Genomic DNA, 19,842 nt, shown 5'->3' with positions numbered 1-19,842 from the left:
TGTAGTTTCTAGAATGGGGTTATTTTTGGGTGGTTTCTATTATGTAAGCCTCGCAAAGTGACTTCAGACCTGAACTGGTCCCTAAAAATTGGGTTTTTGAAAATGTCTGAAAAAAATTCAAGATTTGCTTCTAAACTTCTAAGCCTTGTAACATCCCCAAAAAATAAAATATCATTCCCAAAATGATCCAAACATGAAGTAGACATATGGGGAATGTAAAGTAATAACTATTTTTGGAGGTATTACTATGTATTATAGAAGTAGAGAAATTGAAACTTCGAAATTTGCAATTTTTCTACATATTTTTGGTAAATTTTGTATTTTTTTTATATATAAAAATGATTTTTTTTTACTTCATTTTACCAGTGTCATGAAGTACAATATGTGATGAAAAAACAATCTCAGAATGGCCTGGATAAGTCGAAGCATTTTTAAGTTATCAGCACTTAAAGTGACATTGGTCAGATTTGCAAAAAATGGTCAAGTCCATAAGGTGAAATAGGGCCGAGTCCTTAAGGGGTTAAAATACAGGATCAGAATTCAGGTTTCATTTTCTAAACTGCACCACAATCTGATTAGTTGCTACATTTTCTGTTCATGCTTAAGGATGCGATATAAGTAATCTTTCAACGCAAACGCGTTTTTCCTTTTTCTCTATGGCCGTCGCCTCGTCCATATGACAACCAAATATTTGTCCCACGGAGGAGGGGGCTTGGTTGCACTCAGTTATACAATGGCTGTACACACGGCGTTGTACTCAGTTATCTAATATACGTTTGTACGAGTGATGACTCTTGGTAAATAGCGTACCGATAAGCAGCTGCACAATGTTGGAGCCAGCGTACTTCCGGACATCCTCTATCCAGCGAGGAACAGATTCAAAGGACTTCCTCTTGGTGATGTCGTAAGCGATGATGGCCCCATTGGCGCTTCTGTAATAACTCTGCGTTATGGTCCGAAAGCGTTCCTGTCCAGCAGTGTCCCAGATCTGCAGCTGGTCGACAAGAAAAGGAAATCGTATTAGAAATGCGCCAGGCCACGTGTTATCTAATACGCCAGACCTCCGAGCAGGGGTGAAAAACCTTTTGTCAGACAGAATCTAAATGTGCAATATTTTTTTATTGGGAATTTCTCAAGTTAAGGGTGCAATCACACGACTTTTTTATTGTTCCGCAACCAGTCTGCATTTTTTGCGGATAGGATGCAACCCCTTAATTTCAAAGGGTCTGCAAAAAATAAACAACGTGGCGTCTTCTTGTCCATTTTGCAGACAAGGATAGGCATTGTTACAATGGATCCGCAAAAAATAAAATAAAAAATATGCAACACGAATGTCACACTGACGTCATGCGTATTTTTGTATTATTTTTTGCAAAGTACATATGGTCGTGTAAGTGCACCCTAAGTGCTAAAGTACCAATACAGCTGTGACTAGAGATAGTTAATTGCTGCAAATTCTCGACTGCAAAAACATGGTTTTACCACAATTCTACATCAATCTGTCATCCCCATGCAGATTCAGCCCAAATATGAAAAATAAATTGATACAAGAAAACATGCTACAGCCATAATACTTCATAACAGACTATAAGAGGACCCCTTAAAGGGAGTCTGTCACCACATTTTAGCATGTTAGACCGTTAAAATAGGGTTATGTGATCCAGCCAGAACATAAAAACGGTACCTTTGTGGTAGAAAACAGACTTTTCTTTTTGCCGAAAATGAAGTTATAAGATTATGTTCTGAGCCCTCTCAAGTGCCCAGGGCGGTCTCTCAATCCTCGGAGCCCCAGGCAGGCACCTCCTAAACGGCTGATAACCCCGCCCTCCATGCGCCTCTGCCCGCCCGTTTACTCCCCTCCCCTGTCCTTTTCCACTGCGGCTGTGCGGTCCAAATCGTAGCGGGCGCATGCGCAATGCGATGCCCGCTCCTGGCAGGGCATCGCAATACCTACTGCGCATGCGCCCGCTACGATTTGGACCGCACAGCCGCAGTGGAAAAGGACAGGGGAGGGGAGTAAACGGGCGGGCAGAGGCGCATGGAGGGCGGGGTTATCAGCCGTTTAGGAGGTGCCTGCCTGGGGCTCCGAGGATTGAGAGACCGCCCTGGGCACTTGAGAGGGCTCAGAACATAATCTTATAACTTCATTTTCGGCAAAAAGAAAAGTCCGTTTTCTACCACAAAGGTACCGTTTTTATGTTCTGGCTGGATCACATAACCCTATTTTAACGGTCTAACATGCTAAAATGTGGTGACAGACTCCCTTTAAAGGGAACCTGTCACCGGGATTTTGGGCATAGAGCTGAGGACATGGGTTGCTAGATGGCCGCTAGCACATCCGCAATACGCAGTCCCCATAGCTCTGTGTGCTTTTATTGTGTAAAAAAAAAACGATTTGATACATATGCAAATTAACCTGAGATGAGTCCTGTACACGAGAGGAGTCAGGGACAGGACGTTTTTTTTACACAATAAAAGCACACAGAGCTATGGAGACTGGATATTGCTGATGTGCTAGCGGCCATCTAGCAACCCATATCCTCAGCTCTATACACAAAATCCCGGTGACAGGTTCCCTTTAAAGGGAGTCTGTCAGCAGTCTTGAGTCTGATAAACTGCTGAGGGCACCAGGTAGGGACTGGGGAAAAGCAGTACAAGACATACCTACTGGTGAGTTTTTATAATCAGGAGTCGTGTGAATATGAGCTTTTATTCTAGGAGTTCCCAGGAGGTGGGGCTTAACAGTGAACCGCTTCACAGCCCCTCCCCTCTGCTGACAGCTGCAGCATCCCACCAGGAAACCACTGCAGCTATGTTAGGAGAGCACTACACAGAGAAGCTTCCAGTGCACTTGAGGAGCAGAGCCTGGCATGGTCAATACTGCTGATGCCAGTGTAATGTTTCATAATGCAGGAGAGGAGCTGTCAGTGTAGATGTGCTCTGGATGTCAGTGGTCCTACACAACCTCCACCCCTCCACCCGAAATCAAGGCATCCAATTCTAGTAGCTACCTCTCCCATGACTGAATGTCCACTGCTCCTCATGTTGGTACTACACTTATGGATTACAACAAACAGCAAATGCTTCGGTGCAGCCTGAACGTTGCAATCAGTTTAGGTGGAGACTATGACAAGCAGAAGCACTGTGCACGGTTGAAAACATCCGGTGTCGGGGGGGAGCAGCCAATGGCAGGCGGGGATGGGGACGAGCCTCCCTAGCACCACGATTCAACAATTCTAAGGCTATATTTCACAACAATCTGCAGATCTACATTATTTGAATAAAACTTCCGCATGTAAAAATGTTTGCTCCACCTGTGATGTGGACACTCAGTTCCTGGCACAGCGCACAGGTTACAGGAAATGCTGATGAAAGCCATGCAAATAATACATAAAAACTGTTGTGCAACTTGCAGTGGGTTTAGTGTTCAAATCTTATTCCTTCAAGGGTTCAGTGGAGTTTCCTCTGCATCTGGAGCAGGTGGAGCACAACTGGCCAGTTCTAGAGACTTTGCTGCAGGGAAACTCCGACCGGTACGGGGAATGCCTTCTCATTGTATGTGCGACCTGACACCTTACCCACATTATGAACCGGAAAATATGTAGCTGGCGAGTACAAGTCTAAGGATGGCCAAATGAAAAAAAAAAATGTATGCCTTCTCCAAAAGTTTTGAAAAAAGTTTCTTGTAAAAGTGGCGCAGCTAAAAGGAGCCACAAAGTTTCTTTTAAAAGCCTGCTGCTGATGTGCTACATGCAGATTTACCATGGATTTCATCTGATGCATTACAGAGGACTGCAGCATCACGGTGTGGGTTTAAAATCTGCACCGCCACAGAACGTGGAAATGCAGACTGTTAGTGGATGCGGACAAGCCGCAAATGATAGAACATGTCCTATTTTTGTCCGTTTTGTGGAGGAGGGTGGGAATTTTTAAAATGGGGTCCTTGGAAAGTGTGGGATGCACACAGACCGCATCCCTATTTTGCGGATCAGCAAAACAGACATTTGTGAATGTTCCCTTCGGGAAAGTTCACAAAGTGTCTGAAAGCTACTGCACCCTCAACACTACTTGGTGTCCAAGGGTAGTCCACTTGGGTGTATGACTGTCTCAGATTTTTCAATGGATCACCGCCATCTTGAAACCCTTGCAGATCCTGGATCCCTAAGGACAAAGTTGAAGATAAGATGGGACCTGGAACAGCGTAGGACAATCATTTTTTTTATTTATTTTTTTACAAAAAGAGATTTATTCTACTCACAAGGATGAGTAAAGAGGCAGCACCTTACGTCGTACCATCTGATGCTTTGTGAACTCTCCCTAAGGACTTCCAGTATTTGTGATCGTAGACTGGACAGTCGTCGAGCAGTGAGTTGTTTTTTTTGCAATTTACTCGGGAAGATCTACTGACTCCCACTTCCCTTCTTCCACCTGCTTCTCTGGTTTATGTTGACTATATTGTGTCGGTAACGGATTTTATGCCTTTTTTTATCTGCACATTTATTTTACATCTTTTATCTGTAAACACCGGTTGGTCAATTACCACATCCCAAAACTAAGCCTTAAAATGTGAGGATTCCCACTGGTTGAGGAATCCACAGGTGCCTTCTAGCAGAAATATTTTATTTACAGTTGACCTGTAAAAAAAAAAAATATATATATTAAAAAAAAAATTTGATAGGTCATAGTGACCTATCAAAGGTTGCATCTGTGGGGGTCTGAGTGCGGAGACCCTCACCAATCACTAAAATAAGGAGAAAGTGCTCACATTGAGTGCTCTCTCTCTCAGGGGTCTCAGCATTCAGAGCCCTACCGATTAAAAGATCCATAGGACACATAGTAGACCAGGGATGGCCAACCTTAGGCTCTCCAGCTGTTGCAAAACTACAACTCCCAGCATGCCCAGACTACCTACAGCTATCAGCCTACAGCAGGGCATGGTGGGAGTTGTAGTTTTACAACAGCTGGAGGGCTGCAGGTTGGCCAAGCCTGTAGTAGACAATAAGAACTCTCTCAGCTATTCGGTCCACAGCACTGACGAAGGACTCTTGCAGCCGTCCAGTGGCTACAATAACATATAAACCTTCTAGTCTCCATGGGAGATCCTACTGAATGAGCTAAAAATCAGACCCACAACCCCTTAATAATCCTCCTCTGTGCACTCAAAACTGCTAACCAGATATAAGATTCATAAAACAAGGATACCAGGTCCATCAGCAGCAGCTTGTTGACTGTTTCTAGTTAGCAGTCAGATACTTTTTACACTTGAAGTTACAATGTAAGGCCTGATGCACACAACCGCGGTGTGTTTTGCGGTCCGCAAATCGCGGATATGCAAAACACGGATGGCGTCCGTGCGCATTCCGCAATTTGCGGACTGGCACGGACAGCCTTCAATATAAATGCCTATTCTTGTCCGCAAAGCGCGGGCAAGAATAGGACATGTTATATTTTTTTTTTGCGGGGCCATGGAACAGAGCACATGGAGTGCTGTCCACATCTTTTGCGGCCCCATTGAAGTGAATGGGTCTGCATCCGAGCCGCCAAAACGGCGGCTCGGATGCGGACCAAAACAACGGCTGTGTGCATGAGATCTAATGAAGGTATATCACAAGGAGGCCACCTATAGTGACAATGTTAATTGATGATGGAGCTTCACTTTAATGGATCGGTTTAGGCTACTTTCACACTAGCGTTTTAGTTTTCCGGTATTGAGATCAGTCATAGGGGCTCAATACCGTAAAAAAACGCTTATGTTTTGTCCCCATTCATTAATGGGGACAAAACTGAACTGAACAGAATGGATTTCTCCAAAATGCATTCCGTTCCATTTAGTTGCATTCCCAGACCGGAGAGCGAACCGCAACATGTTGTAGTTTGCTTTCCGTCATGGGCTGCAGAGCAAGACGATCCAGCATGACCCCCAATGCAAGTCAACGGGGACGGATCAGTTTTCTCTGCCACAATAGAAAACGGATGCGTCCTTAATTGACTTTCAGTGGAGTTCATGACCGATCCGTCTTAGCTATGTTAAAGATAATACAACCGGATCAGTTCATAACGGATGCAGATGGTTGTATTATCAGTAAGGGTATTTTCAAACTTGCGTTTTTCTTTTCCGGCACTGAGTTCCGTCCTAGGGGCTCAATACCGGAAAATAACTGATCAGGTATATCCCCATGCATTCTGAATGGAGAGTAATCCGTTCAGGATGAATCAGGATGTCTTCAGTTCAGTCTTTTTGACTGATCAGGACGGAGATAATAGGAATTAGGATACTTTCACACTAGCGTTGTTTGAATCCAGCATGCAAATCCGTCGCCGGAACTGCCCGCCGGATCCGGAAAAACGGATTACATTTGAATCCTGATCAGGATTTTGATCACAATGAAAAAATGCATTGGAAAAAACGGATCCGCCATTTATGGACTCAAATTTTTCGGGTTTAACGGAACACACGGCGCCGGATACGGTATTAATGCAAGTCAATGAGAAAAAGGCAGGATCTGGTGTTCAGTCAAAGTGTTCCGGATTTTTGGCCGGAGGTAAAAATACAACATGCTACAGTTTTCTGAAAAGCCTGATCAGTTAAAAAGACTGAACTGAAGACATCCTGAACGGATTGCTCTCCATTCAGAATTCATGGGGATAAAACTGATCAGTTCTTTTCCGGATTTGAGCCCCTAGGACGGAACTCAGCGCCGGAAAAGAAAAACGCTAGTGTGAAAGTACCCTAAGACTTACTGGTAATTCACTTTCCAGAGATTCCCTCATGACAGCACCACAGAAGGTTGTTCCCCTTTGACCTTCTTGGGACAGGAAACAGAGGTTAAAAAGGTCCCTCCCACTGCCACCCACCGGTGTTCTTCCAGATTACTACACCAGGATGGATGCAACCGATTTAATAAAATCTGAAAATCTTATATGCAATATTTACATAGTAGTTAATAAGGGAGGGAAAAAGACAGAATTTGTGAATCCGGTCATAACTCTGAAATGTCTCCATCTGCCTCCTCTAGTCTTACCTCTGTTTATAGACTTAAGTTTTTAATTAGAGGAAGAAAATCAACTTATTAGACATTGGCCATAAAAAGGAAGCCTTTTACTTGTAAGCCTATATGGTAGGTCACACTGTGTAAAGCTACTCGCTTTAAAACCCAGATAAGATATTGTAACATCATCTATAACCACTGCACCGAGTAAACATTTACTGTAGACCCCCCCAACGCAGTTCATTCCCGAGAGTATAATCGTTAAATTTAACTCCGGAAAGTCTACAAAGTATATGTAAGAAAACTGAGCCCAGCCGACGGAACAGGCACACGGCAGGATAGACATCAATGATGAGGTAACCAAACTGCACCAATAACTTCATACCGGTGTAAGACAAGCTTGGGATCCCGGACCAGGAGAGCAGAGGATGGTTTCAATCCATCAACCTCTGGGTTATGGGCCAAGCACGCTTCCGCTGCGCCCCTCTGCTCGACGAAACCAGGCCAGCCGGGAACCCACCTTCCCACATAACTTCAAGGTCAGAGGCAGTCTTAAGGGTTTCACAAGATCTTTACTTTGCAGTAGCCAGAAGACACAGGGACTGAGGAGTGGCAACAGGTTACAGCACCCGTGCAGCGTACATAGCCGCAGCTTATATGTGTGAGCAAGTGAGAACAAAGACAGAAGAATGCACCGTCTCTATTGCCGTTTTGTAGCTCCCTGGGGCACCGCGCAGCGAGGGGGAGTCTCCTCCCGTAGGCGACAGATATGCCCCTGAGGTTATGGGCATTACGTGCAATGAAGGCAGGGTCCCTAATGTTCACAACGCCAGCACCCCAGGTACAAATAGATAGAATAGCATAGAGAACAGTTTAGTTGGGCACAAGTTGACATTTACTGAAAATGTATTGTTCCGAGGTAGATACCAACTTATTGCCATAGAAGGGATAGCTGTAATCCATACAATAAGAAATCCCAGTCAGGATGGTGCTACCTCCCATTGTAAGGCCTCATGCACACGGCCGTTGTTTGGGTCGCATCCAAGCCTCCGTTTTGGCAGCTCGGATGCGGACCCATTCACTTCAATGGGGCCGCAAAAGATGCGGACAGCACTCTGTGTGCTGTCCGCATCCGTTGCTCCGTTCCGCGGCCCCGCAAAAAAAACTATAACATGTCCTATTCTTGTCCGCAAAACGGACACAAATAGGCAGTTATATCAATGGCCGCCACGGGCGGCTTCTGTTTTTTGCGGATCCGCGGTTTGCGGACCGCAAAAAACAGCACGGTCGTGTGCATTAGGCTTTAACAGATCTGGGTAGGATCTCTAACTTCAGGCTGACCCATACTATCTCCAGGTGTAGAGTATACTATACCCTTGGCAAATGGCTCCCATACAGCATTGCGCAACTGTAGATCGTAAATAGACACTGTAGGCTACTCCAGTCACACTGGGTCCTTCCTGAGGTCTTCACCTTAGGACCCCTTTAGTTTTAACTTAACTTCCTGCGTCCTACCTTGTTAATTTTATGTGTCAGGACAGCAAGAGGAAAATGAGAAGAGGCGGCACGCCGGGTGCAGGAGCCATGAGGCGGCACGCCTGACAATTAGTTTGCATGGATTACTTACCAATCTGGAGTATGTGCTGCCAAAGCAAGCACATCTATTGTCATCCAGCCTCTGCCAATACTTGCATACGCAGCGTTGGTAAGACAAGGCGCTTTCCCAGCTGCTGACTGTTTCAGGCGCACTGAGGCGTGATCCTGCTGAACTCCATTAAGGAACAGCAGATCTAAGCTCCATAACCCCATAGTTGTCCATAGTGAGGTAACCACCAGGTGCATTACTCACTTCATGGGGATTAGGAGCAAGCCAGGGGACCTCAAGCTTAGAAGCTACTGGCACGGCCATTTATAGGGATGGAAGGATGAGGATGAACCCACCGATTGACCCAGGCCGTCAGAGAACCCACCTATTGGCTCCGACTCCCAGAGAGGTGTTAGCAAGGCTATTCGAGACCTGGAAGCAGAGGCCGGTCACCCCCCGATCCTAGACCCAGCCTTAGGCCCTAAAAGTTTTTTTTAGAATCTCTTCAACCCTAGAGCAGGAAACCTCTCTGCGTCTATCCTCTGCAGGGACAGGAAGAACACTGGTGGGTGGAGGTGGGAGGGACCTTTTAACCTCTGTTTCCTTTTCCAAGAAGCTCCTGTGGTGCTGTCAGGAGGGAAGAGCTGGAAAAAAACATTCAAAATACCAGAATGCCGGATCCGTCCTTCCGGTCTGAGCATGCGCAGACCGAAAAAAATAAATACCAGATCCGTTTTTTCCGGATGACACCGGAAAGACGGATCCGGCATTTCAATGCATTTGTAAGACGGATCAGGATCCTGATCAGTCTTACAAATGCCATCATATAAAGGAATTCAAGAGGGGCCTAGATGTATTTCTGGAGTGTAATAATATTACAGGCTATAGCTACTAGAGAGAGAGATCGTTGATCCAGGGAGTTATGCCGATTGCCTGATTGGAGTCGGGAAGGAATTTTTTATTCCCCTAAAGTGAGGAAAATTGGCTTCTACCTCAGTTTTTTTTTTTTGCCTTCCTCTGGATCAACTTGCAGGATGACAGGCTGAACTGGATGGACAAATGTCTTTTTTCGGCCTTATGTACTATGTTACTATCAGTTGGCATATGTTTTGCCGGATACAGCAGGCAGTTCTGGCAACGGAACTGCTTGCCGGTTCACTCTGCCGCAAGTGTGAAAGTAGCCCAACGGAAGGATTTTTACTGAACCCTGCCAGATCCAGTAAAAACACTAGTGTGAAAGTAGCCTTAGCCTACTTTTATGTGATCTCATTTCCTCAGGCAAAACAATACAATAATGATCCAAATTGCTATAGTGTTCACCTGTAAACAGAACGATAACCCTAGAGCACCTGTCATGAAGCCCAGTCATCTGAAAAACTGCGATGTCACAGCAGGAAGTCATCTCCATGTGCAGGTCACATCACACCCTGCTGAGCAGAAACAAAGGACGCCGACTCAGAAACACAGCTGCAAAGCTCAAACCAACCAAAAGTGCCAGACAAAGGTAAAATTAGTACATAGGAAAGTACCTAAACTATAATCATGGGCCTACGGGTAACAAAAGAAGGACATTTACGCCTAGAATTCTGAACAACACAAAAATCCTAGAATTCCCTGGAAAAATTCTTAGTAAATAACGATACCGGAAAGGATATCAGCAATATAAAGCAGGATCCACTTCTCCCAGATTCAGAACACACCAAAAATCCACAACAAATAGACCATGTCATGATTTACCACGAGTCGTCATCCAGTTGGTAAAGGGGCAACCAATGGGACTCCCATCGATCACTAGAATGGTAATTTTAAGCCCCCACTTCAGTCCTCCTCACCGCAGTAAAGAAGAGCTTGAATCATACTTGCCAACTCTCCCAATATGTCCTGGAAACTTCCAGAAAAGGGCGAGACCCCTCCAAGAGTCTGACAAATCTCCTGGGCATAGTATGGAGAGCGGCTTTCTGCTGTAAAACTGCCCCCCCCCAATACTGTGACTATATGTAACCCTGGAATACTGAATTATGAGAAACATTGAGGTGGCGGGGTGACCGGTGGCGGAGTGCCTCATGGAAGGGGGCAGGGCACCATACAAAAGGGAGCATGATTTTGTTTTCAAGTTTTCAGGGTTTGATAAAAGGGGCATGTCAAGGGTTGAAAAAAAGTTTTGTCGATGTGCTACGCTGCCCATGCCACACCCATTGATCTCCCAGGTCCATCTCATTAAATGTTAGCCCACACAGTTTGAATGGAGCTGCAGTTGAGTAGGTGCTGTGCCACTTAAAATCCGGTGGGATGGAGATAGCCTAGCACTGTACTTGGGACCACAATTCTAGTGACCATGGGAGTCCCAGTGGTGGAACCTACAGGGATCATACATGTATCACCTATGCTGTTAATGTCAACAGTGTGAATACCCCTTTAACAACTTCATTGAAGGGATGTCAAGCAGCTTTCCTAGATTCCTAAAAGATAAAGCTACCTAGCTAAACAGTAGTTTAACCCCCCCTCTTGTGAAGACCTTTACTGGAGAAGGTTTGGACTGGAGGGGCATACATGGCATCCACCCCCCTCATTCCCATTTCTTACAAAATACGACAGCAAGACTGGTACTGCCCCGTTTTTGTGATGGTTTACGTGGAACCCTTTTATGCATTTAATACTGCAGCCAATAACTTCAATTGGTGCTGTATACAAATGTATAAAGTGAGCTCCCCCTTGTGGCAGCTGGAGGCAACCAGAATTTTACTACTTAGTTCAATGGCTCTATGAAGGGGCGCAGTACATTTAGAGACGTGTACAGAGCACCAAGCTCTGTAAAGCTAGATTATGAAATTAAGACTACACACCAACATTGGATGCTCAGTTGCAATGCTCACGAACGTGAATGTGGTTGGGATGCAACACCACAAGTTGTCAGAAATCAGGCAGCTTTAGAATTGTGTAATGTTCAACGAACTTGTTCAGCGTACAAGGTTCGGGTTATCTAAGAACTCGGTTACGAATTCCACTTTGACCATAACTTGAAACCACAAGTTCGCTCAACACTAGATTTCTGGCGACTTGCGGGTTGCAAGGATATCACGTTCGCTTAGGTTGTAATGCAGCATCACCATACTTGTCCCGCCAAAGTACAAGTCTAACCTTAAGGACCCTTTTTTAACTGCCACTATTGTTTTTGGGAAGAGTTGACCCAAAACAACACCAGCAATCTTGCAAATGGTGGACTCATTTTAACATCTGGGGGTTATGGGGGTTGGTTCTTCAGCCAAAACCTGAGTATACCAGATAGGTCAGGTAATGACAGTTACATGCCTGCAAATCTAGGAAAGTGTAGATGTGCACAAAAGGTTCTCAGTGTTCAGAATCGAAGAGGTATTTCCAAACAGCCTGAAATTTCACAACTTCCTTAACAAAAGCTGTATTATCTAAAATAATGCACGACATGCTGTATCCTCGACCAGGGCAGAAATGTGCAGTCTCTATTGACTACAAACACCCCCTGTGTAGTCAGATCCTGCAGTTGTACTGCCGTCTATCTGCTCCCTTTACTGCTGACAACGAGTTTTAGGAATACAGGGTTTGTTTGTAGTCTGTTACCATGGAGACACATTTCAATGAATACTCTTTGCACGTTTCATAATTTTTATTGGATAAATAAATTAATAACTCGTAATGGATCAGCTGTACATAGGGGCATACCGACCCAAATGGACTTCCATATCGGGCCGCTAAAAATTCTATCCTGTTAATTTTTTTTTTTCTGGTATGTATAGCGGATATATCCCTGAAGAGCTAGATTTTGCACACTTCAGAAAGACAGATCTGCTTTCTACACAGTAAGGCCGAATGCACACGGCCGTGAGCGGTCCGTGGAACCGCGGCCTGGATTCCTGCTGAGAGCAGGAGCGCACAGCGTCATTGGTTGCCATGACGCCGTGCGCTCCCTGCCGCCGCAATACAGTAATACACTGGTATAGATCATACCAGTGTATTACTGTATTGCGGCGGCAGCAGGGAGCGCACGGCGTCATAGCAACCAATGACGCTGTGCGCTCCTGCTCTCAGCAGGAATCCAGGCCGCGGTTCCACGGACCGCTCACGGCCGTGTGCATTCGGCCTAAGGCTACTTTTACACCTCCGGTGTTAAACTCCGACATGGCTGTTCCGACAGACAAGCTGAAAATCGAACGGACACAAACCGCAGCATACTAAATAGGGCCAATGGACATTCTGTCCACATCCAGCATGGCCAGATCTGGAGAATTCCGGCAGGCTGTTCTCTGCCGGAAGAGCCAAATGAATTTTACCTCCTTTTCTTCTCACTAATAGAGCTTTGGTGGTATTTCATTGCTGCTGACATTTTTACTTTTTTTGTTATTAATCGAAATTTAACGATTTTTTGCACAAAAATGACATTTTTCACTTTCAGTTGTAAAATTTTGCACAAAAAAAAACGACATCCATATATAAATTTTTCGCTAAATTTATTGTTCTACATGTCGTTGATAATAAAAAAAAATGGTTTGGGTGAAAGTTATAGCGTGTACCATAACTATGGTACAAAAATGTGAATTTCCGCTTTTTGAAGCAGCTCTGACTTTCTGAGCACCTGTCATGTTTCCTGAGGTTCTACAATGCCCAGACAGTAGAAAAAACCCACAAATGACCCCATTTCGGAAAGTAGACACCCTAAGGGCATAGTGAGTTCATAGAATTTTTTTTTTTGTCACAAGTTAGCGGAAAATGATGATTTTTTTTTTTCTTTTTTTTTTTTCTTACAAAGTCTCATATTCCACTAACTTGTGACAAAAAATAAAAACTTCCATGAACTCACTATGCCCATCACAAAATACCTTGGGGTGTCTTCTTTCCAAAATGGGGTCACTTGTGGCGTAGTTATACTGCCCTGGCATTCTAGGGGCCCATATGTGTGAGAAGAAGTTTGCAATCAAAATCTGTAAAAAATGACCGGTGAAATCCGAAAGGTGCACTTTGGAATGTGGGTCCATTTGCCCACCTAGGCTGCAAAAAAGTGTGACACATCTGGTATCGCCGTACTCAGGAGAAGTTGGGGAATGTGTTTTAGGGTGTCATTTTACATATAACCATGCCGGGTGAGAGAAATATCTAGGCAAACGACAACTTTTCAATTTTTTTTATACAAAGTTGGCATTTGACCAAGATATTTCTCTCACCCAGCATGGGTATATGTAAAATGACACCCCAAAACACATTCCCCAACTTCTCCTGAGTACGGCGATACCACATGTGTGACACTTTTTTGCAGCCAAGGTGGGCAAAGGGGCACATATTCCAAAGTGCACCTTTCGGATTTCGCAGGCCATTTTTTACACATTTTGATTGCAAAGTACTTCTTAGGCTACATTCACACGTCAGTATTTTTCTATAATCCGAATTTCGGTCCGTTTTTTGCGGATCCGTTGTTCCTGAAAATGTTTCCGTATGTCATCCGTTTTTTGCGGATCCGCAAAAAACGGAAACATGTATTCATTTCAATAATCAAATAAAGTTGTTTGGATTTCTTTGAAAAAAAATTGAAAAAAAAAATAAAAATTAGCTATGTGTTTCCAGGAACGGATTCCGCAAAAAACGGAAGACATACGGAATGACATCCGAATGTCTTCCGTTTTTTGCGGATCCATTGACTTTGTATTGTACCAGGATCCGAATTTTGCGGAAAAGAATAGGACATGTTTTATATTTAAACGGACATGCGGAACGGAACAACGGAAACGGACAGCACACATTGTGCTGTCCGATTTTTTCCAGGACCCATTGAAAATGAATGGGTCCAGATCTGGTCCTGATCTGTTCCGCAAAAAACTGAACAGATCAGGAAAGAAAAAACGGACGTGTGAATGGACCCTACTACATATGGGCCCCTAAATTGCCAGGGCAGTATAACTACCCCACAAGTGACCCCATGAGCTGTGCGCTGCGATTGGCCAGCACTGCAGCAAGGGACACGCCTCCTACAAAAAATCAGTCCAATACAACAGACGGAGCGCAGACACCGGAGCCTATACCGGGCGAACGGAGCGGCGCCTAGGCATACTAGTAAGTGCAGGGGGACCCGTGGGCGCCCACAGGTATAGTTAGGTTTTAGTTTATATACGAGTGAAAGGTCCTCTTTAAGTTTCAAAACTGATAGCACTATAACAGATCACTTTATCAAAATCTGTCCAGCTTGCCTTATATACTGACTGCTGACATCAGCCTGAGTGCGTCCGGACAGCTCTGGACATGTCGATTGGAATATCTCCAATATCATGCATTAATATTATAACTGCATAGGCTTTGCATGTATAACTTAACCCTTTAAGGACCTTCACCGTACATGTACAGCGGAAGTCCGGTCCCCAAACATGGCGTCCGCTCGAACGTGCAACGGGCGCCATAGCCTCCGGGTTTCTGCTATTTTAAATAGCAGAGACCTGCGGCACATGTATGCGATCAGCCATAAGGCTGATCGCATACATTTTCCCTTTCAGATGCCGTGGTCAAATGTAACCACGGCATCTGCGCAGTCAGGAAGCGGAAGTCGCGCACTTTCGCTCCGGTAACAGCGTTCCCCGGCTGAGATTGGGGAACCTGTTACATTGATCTAATAGGCTGAAGCCTCAAGCAGGCTTGGGTGCCTATTAGATGACTATATCAATACAGGCCACTAGGTGGCAGCATTGTATTGGTATAGTGCCAGGCATGCTTAACCTGCGGCCCTCCAGCTGTTGTAAAACTACAACTCCCACAATACCCTGCTGTAGGCTGATAGTTGTTCGGGCATGCTGGGAGTTGTAGTTTTGCAACAGCTGGAGGGCCGCAGGTTGAGCATGACTGGTATAGTGCAAATGACATATATAGACATCAATGAACACAACAGGCAATCTAATGATTGCCAGTTATTGTCACCCAAGGTGGCGTAAAAAAAAAAGTAAAAAAAAAGAAGTTTTTGCAAATATAAATAACCAAAAAAAACTAAAAGTTCCTTAAAATAAAAACACTTAAAAAAATAAACATCATGGGCATCGCCGTGTGCTAAAATGCCCATACTATTAAAATATAACAATATTAATGGCACTCGGCAAATGACATAACGGGAAAAAAATAAAAACAGCCAATTTGCCATTTTTTGTCACTTCAACTACCCAATAATTTTTTTTATAAAATAAGATCAAAAAGTCGCACACACTTCAAATTGGTATCACTGAAACAAAATAAAAATGATCGTCCTGCAAAAAATGAGCCCTCACACAGCCCCGTACACATAGCTACAAGAAAGTTATAGGGGTCAGAATATGGTTATAAAAAAAATAAAAAAATTCCCCTCAAAAGGTTTTAATATTTTTTTTCCAGTATTAAAACGCAAGAAAAATTATACAAGTGTGGTATCGTTGTAACCGTACTGACCTGGAGAATGAAGATAACAGGTCAATTTTACCGCATAATGTACAGTGTAAAAAAAAAAAAAAAAAAGTTATCAGAATTGCGTTTTTTTTATAATCCTAACCTCATTGTTGCGCAGTGTTATTGTCCGCATTACGAACAAGGACAGTACTGTTCTATCAGGGGCCAGCTGTTCCGTTCCGCAAAATACAGAATGCACATGGACGTCATGCGTATTTTTTGCGGACCGCAAAATACATACGGTCGTGTGCAGGAGGCCTAAAGGGCATGCAGCACTTCCATATAAAGCCCTTTGGCACGGCGCAGCGACTTCCACTATACATCAGTCTCCTGATACAGTAAGAACATCTGTCCTGGGGAGATGGAACATGTATGATCCCCCTAATAATAAGTCGCCATAGTGGTAAGAGCTGAGTCACCATCTCAGTACAATGCTGGCCTCTGATCGGCTGCTACTAGCGATCGTGACATGGATCTGTCGATCTAAGCGGCCGATAATTGCATGGAAAACACTCAATGATCAGGTCCATTGTTTGCATCGTTACAATGGATCGCTTCGTTTACAGGACAGTGCAGGAGGAGAGGCAAAGTAAACAACTGGGACTTGTAGTTCTACAGCCTGACATCTGCTGCTCCGTTATTCCTTACCTTAATCCGTTTCCCTTGAATGTCCAGAGTCTTCATAGTGAAGTCCACACCGATCGTGTTCCCCTGTCTCTCCTCGAACACCCCGGATTTGAACCGCTGTACCACGCACGTCTTTCCCACCCCGGCATCTCCGATCAGTACGATCTTGAAGAGGAAATCATAGGCATCGTCCGAGTCTAGTGGAGCGGACATGCCGGGGTCCCGGGAAGCGAGACCTCACTTCAGCAGCCCGTGACGTGGTGAGAACTAGCCGCGGATCTGACAACGCGGAACTGCAAGAGCTTTCTGAAGAATGAGGACCCAAGGGCTGCCCATTGGCTGAGCCCTAGTCTCGTTACACTGCAAGGGATACACCACTTTCACATAGCTGCCCGCAGTGATGCCTGTCTGAATCCATATGGGACAGATACACCACTTGCACATAGCTGTCTCAATGAACGCCTGACTGGAAAAAAAAGTCGGCTGAAACACCAGTTGCTCATGGCTTCTAGCTGTAATGCCTGTCTTAAAGAGGCCCTGTCACCTCCCCTGACATGTCTGCATTCCCAGTGTAATAACAGTACTGGAGCATCTAATGTTATGTCTCAGTGCTGGTTAGTCTTCCCTGAGAAGGGGAGATGTGTGGCGAAACCAACCTCGCCATTGGGTTTTGGAGGGGCCTGGTTGCCAACCTCTTGCCCCAGGATTATGGCCCATACTAACTTTGAAGGAGAAGACAGACCGGCCGCACAGCTTAAATCTGTGGAACTGTTTTGGGCAGGAAAGCCATGCTTGCGGCCGGCCAAATGGAATTCGAGAACCTCTGCTCGTATCTGGGTGATTTTTGGATATGTTGTTCACCCAGATCAGAGCTATCCATGGATGTATACATTATGGGGATATGTCGGGTTTTGGGGTGTTTTCTGTTTTCTGTCTGTGAGTGATTAAAGGGCTTCTGTCACCCCATTAAACCGTTTTTTTTTTCTTTACTAATAATCCCTACACTGCGATCTCATCATAAATAAGCTAATTAATGATTTTCGTTCAGTAGAATTTGTTAAAAATCGATTTTTGAAATATGTAAATTACCTTGCTACCAGCAAGTAGGGCGGCTACTTGCTGGTAGCAGCCGCATCCTCTGATGGTAATGACGCCCCCTCTGCTTGTTGATTGACAGATCCCGTCCGCTGGCCCTTTCTCTGCTGGCCCTGCCTGCTTTGATTCAATATCTGGCGCCTGCGCCGCGGCCGTACCTCTCTTCAATCTGCGCAGGCGCACTGAGAGGCGGCCACTCGCTTGGCCGCTCGCTCCTCAATGCGCCTGCGCCGGGTGTAGATGTGACGTCATCGGCGCAGGCGCATTGAGGATGGAGCGGCCGAGCGAGTGGCCGCCTCTCAGTGCGCCTGCGCAGATTGAAGAGAGGTACGGCCGCGGCGCAGGCGCCAGATATTGAATCAAAACAGGCAGGGCCAGCAGAGAAAGGGCCAGCGGACGGGATCTGTCAATCAACAAGCAGAGGGGGCGTCATTACCATCGGAGGATGCGGCTGCTACCAGCAAGTAGCCGCCCTACTTGCTGGTAGCAAGGTAATTTACATATTTCAAAAATCGATTTTTAACAAATTCTACTGAACGAAAATCATTAATTAGCTTATGTATGATGAGATCGCAGTGTAGGGATTATTAGTAAAGAAGAAAAAAAATAACGGTTTAATGGGGTGACAGAAGCCCTTTAAGTTAGCCCATTACGTTTGGTCATTGTATTTTGTTGATTGCGTCTCAGACAATGCCAGTGTGTTAGTTAATTGCGTCTCAGACAATGCCAGTGTGTTAGTTAATTGCGTCACAGACAATGCTCATTGTATTTTGTTGATTGCGTTACAGACAGAGGGAAGGGGATTTTGTGTACAATTGCTGGGAAGGTTTCAATACTGTAAATGCATGTGATTGGCTAAAATATAAACTGTCACAGTCTTTTACACGGGCCCCAGGGGGAGTGTCCCTTGCTAGGAGACCTGCATAAAAGGCTGAAAAATAACCCATTAAAGAGTTCCTGTTTATACCCTTTACCAAGTTGAGGCTGGTGTTTGGGTAACTGATCGACACTGGGGGATTGCTATACGCTGAAGATTTGCTATACTCCCCTGGCATAACTACTAGCTCTTGTAAGAGCTGTTCTTGCTCTCTGGATGTAGGAGAGGTTCACCCACTGGAGCCTGGAGCCTTGTCGTAGGTCCAGGGTGGGTAGGAGACGGTGAGACCTCAACCAAGCTTCGGCGGTTCGTGGGGTCTGCAGCGCTTACGGTGTCAAGTGGAGTGCTTGGAGTCCTCGGGAAGCACTAGGAGCATCTATCAATGGAGGTATCCAGTCGGGGTGCTAGGAGATCCGTTGCAATAACTTTTACTAAATTATTTTCTAAAAGCATAGTTGGTTGCAGTGGGATGAAATAAAAAACATACACACATATGTACATATATTGCCACCGTCTAGGGCCACAGAAAAGGATAATTATGTGTGGATCTTACCCCGTCCTGTAGACACACGACCAGCAACAGTGGGTGGCGTCAGTGCCCTGGTATAACAGTGGGGCACTGGAGACCAGTACTTCTGTGGGTATGGCGGTATGGACACTCCTGTTGTGCCCTATTCTAGAGCTCTCCCTGTGTAGGGGATTCAGGGGCTATCCAAATTTGCCTGCCTAACCAACACAGAACACCCGCCACAACAGGGGCGACCACATACGGAACCTGTCCCTATAATGGGGCTTGGTACCTGTAAAAGCACAGCAGATAATAGTATCCCGGATTCCATTATTATGTCAAAATGCATGGTCAGCAGAAGGTAGTATCCCTAAATCCATTATGACGTCACAATGTATGGTCAGCAGATAATAATATCCGGGATTCTATTATGATGTCACAATGTATGTTCAGCAGATGGTAGTATCCCAGATTCCATTATTATGTCACAATGTATGGTCAGCAGATAATAGTATCGAGGATTCCATTATGATGTCACATTGTATGGTCAGCAGATAATAGTATCCAGGATTCCATTAATGTCACAATGTATGGTCAGCAGATAATAGTATGCAGCATTCAATTGTGCTCAATTCCACTAGGTATAATAAAACATAACTTTTACTAAATTATTTTCTAAAAGCATAGTTGGTTGCAGTGGGACGAAATAAAACAAATACACACATATATACATATATTG

At 44.9% G+C, this 19,842-nt stretch overlaps 1 protein-coding gene across 1 annotated transcript in view; it reads right to left on the bottom strand.

Moving 5' to 3' along the window:
- The window catches only part of RAB43 (RAB43, member RAS oncogene family), a 37,638-nt gene extending 20,712 nt beyond the window's left edge, over window positions 1-16,926 (bottom strand). The window contains exons 1-2 of the mRNA XM_044300855.1: window positions 16,645-16,926; window positions 811-994 (exon numbers count right to left, since the gene is read on the bottom strand). Coding sequence (XP_044156790.1) covers window positions 811-994; window positions 16,645-16,836 — 376 coding nt within the window. The 5' untranslated portion in view covers window positions 16,837-16,926. The remainder of the gene's footprint in view (window positions 1-810; window positions 995-16,644) is intronic.
- Window positions 16,927-19,842: the final 2,916 nt, after the last annotated feature.

The sequence above is a fragment of the Bufo gargarizans genome, chromosome 7, assembly GCF_014858855.1.
Source record: "Bufo gargarizans isolate SCDJY-AF-19 chromosome 7, ASM1485885v1, whole genome shotgun sequence".
NCBI classification, from domain to species: Eukaryota; Metazoa; Chordata; class Amphibia; order Anura; family Bufonidae; genus Bufo; species Bufo gargarizans.
Note: the sequence above shows the minus strand (reverse complement) of the source record. Positions and strands in the feature narration are given on the sequence as shown.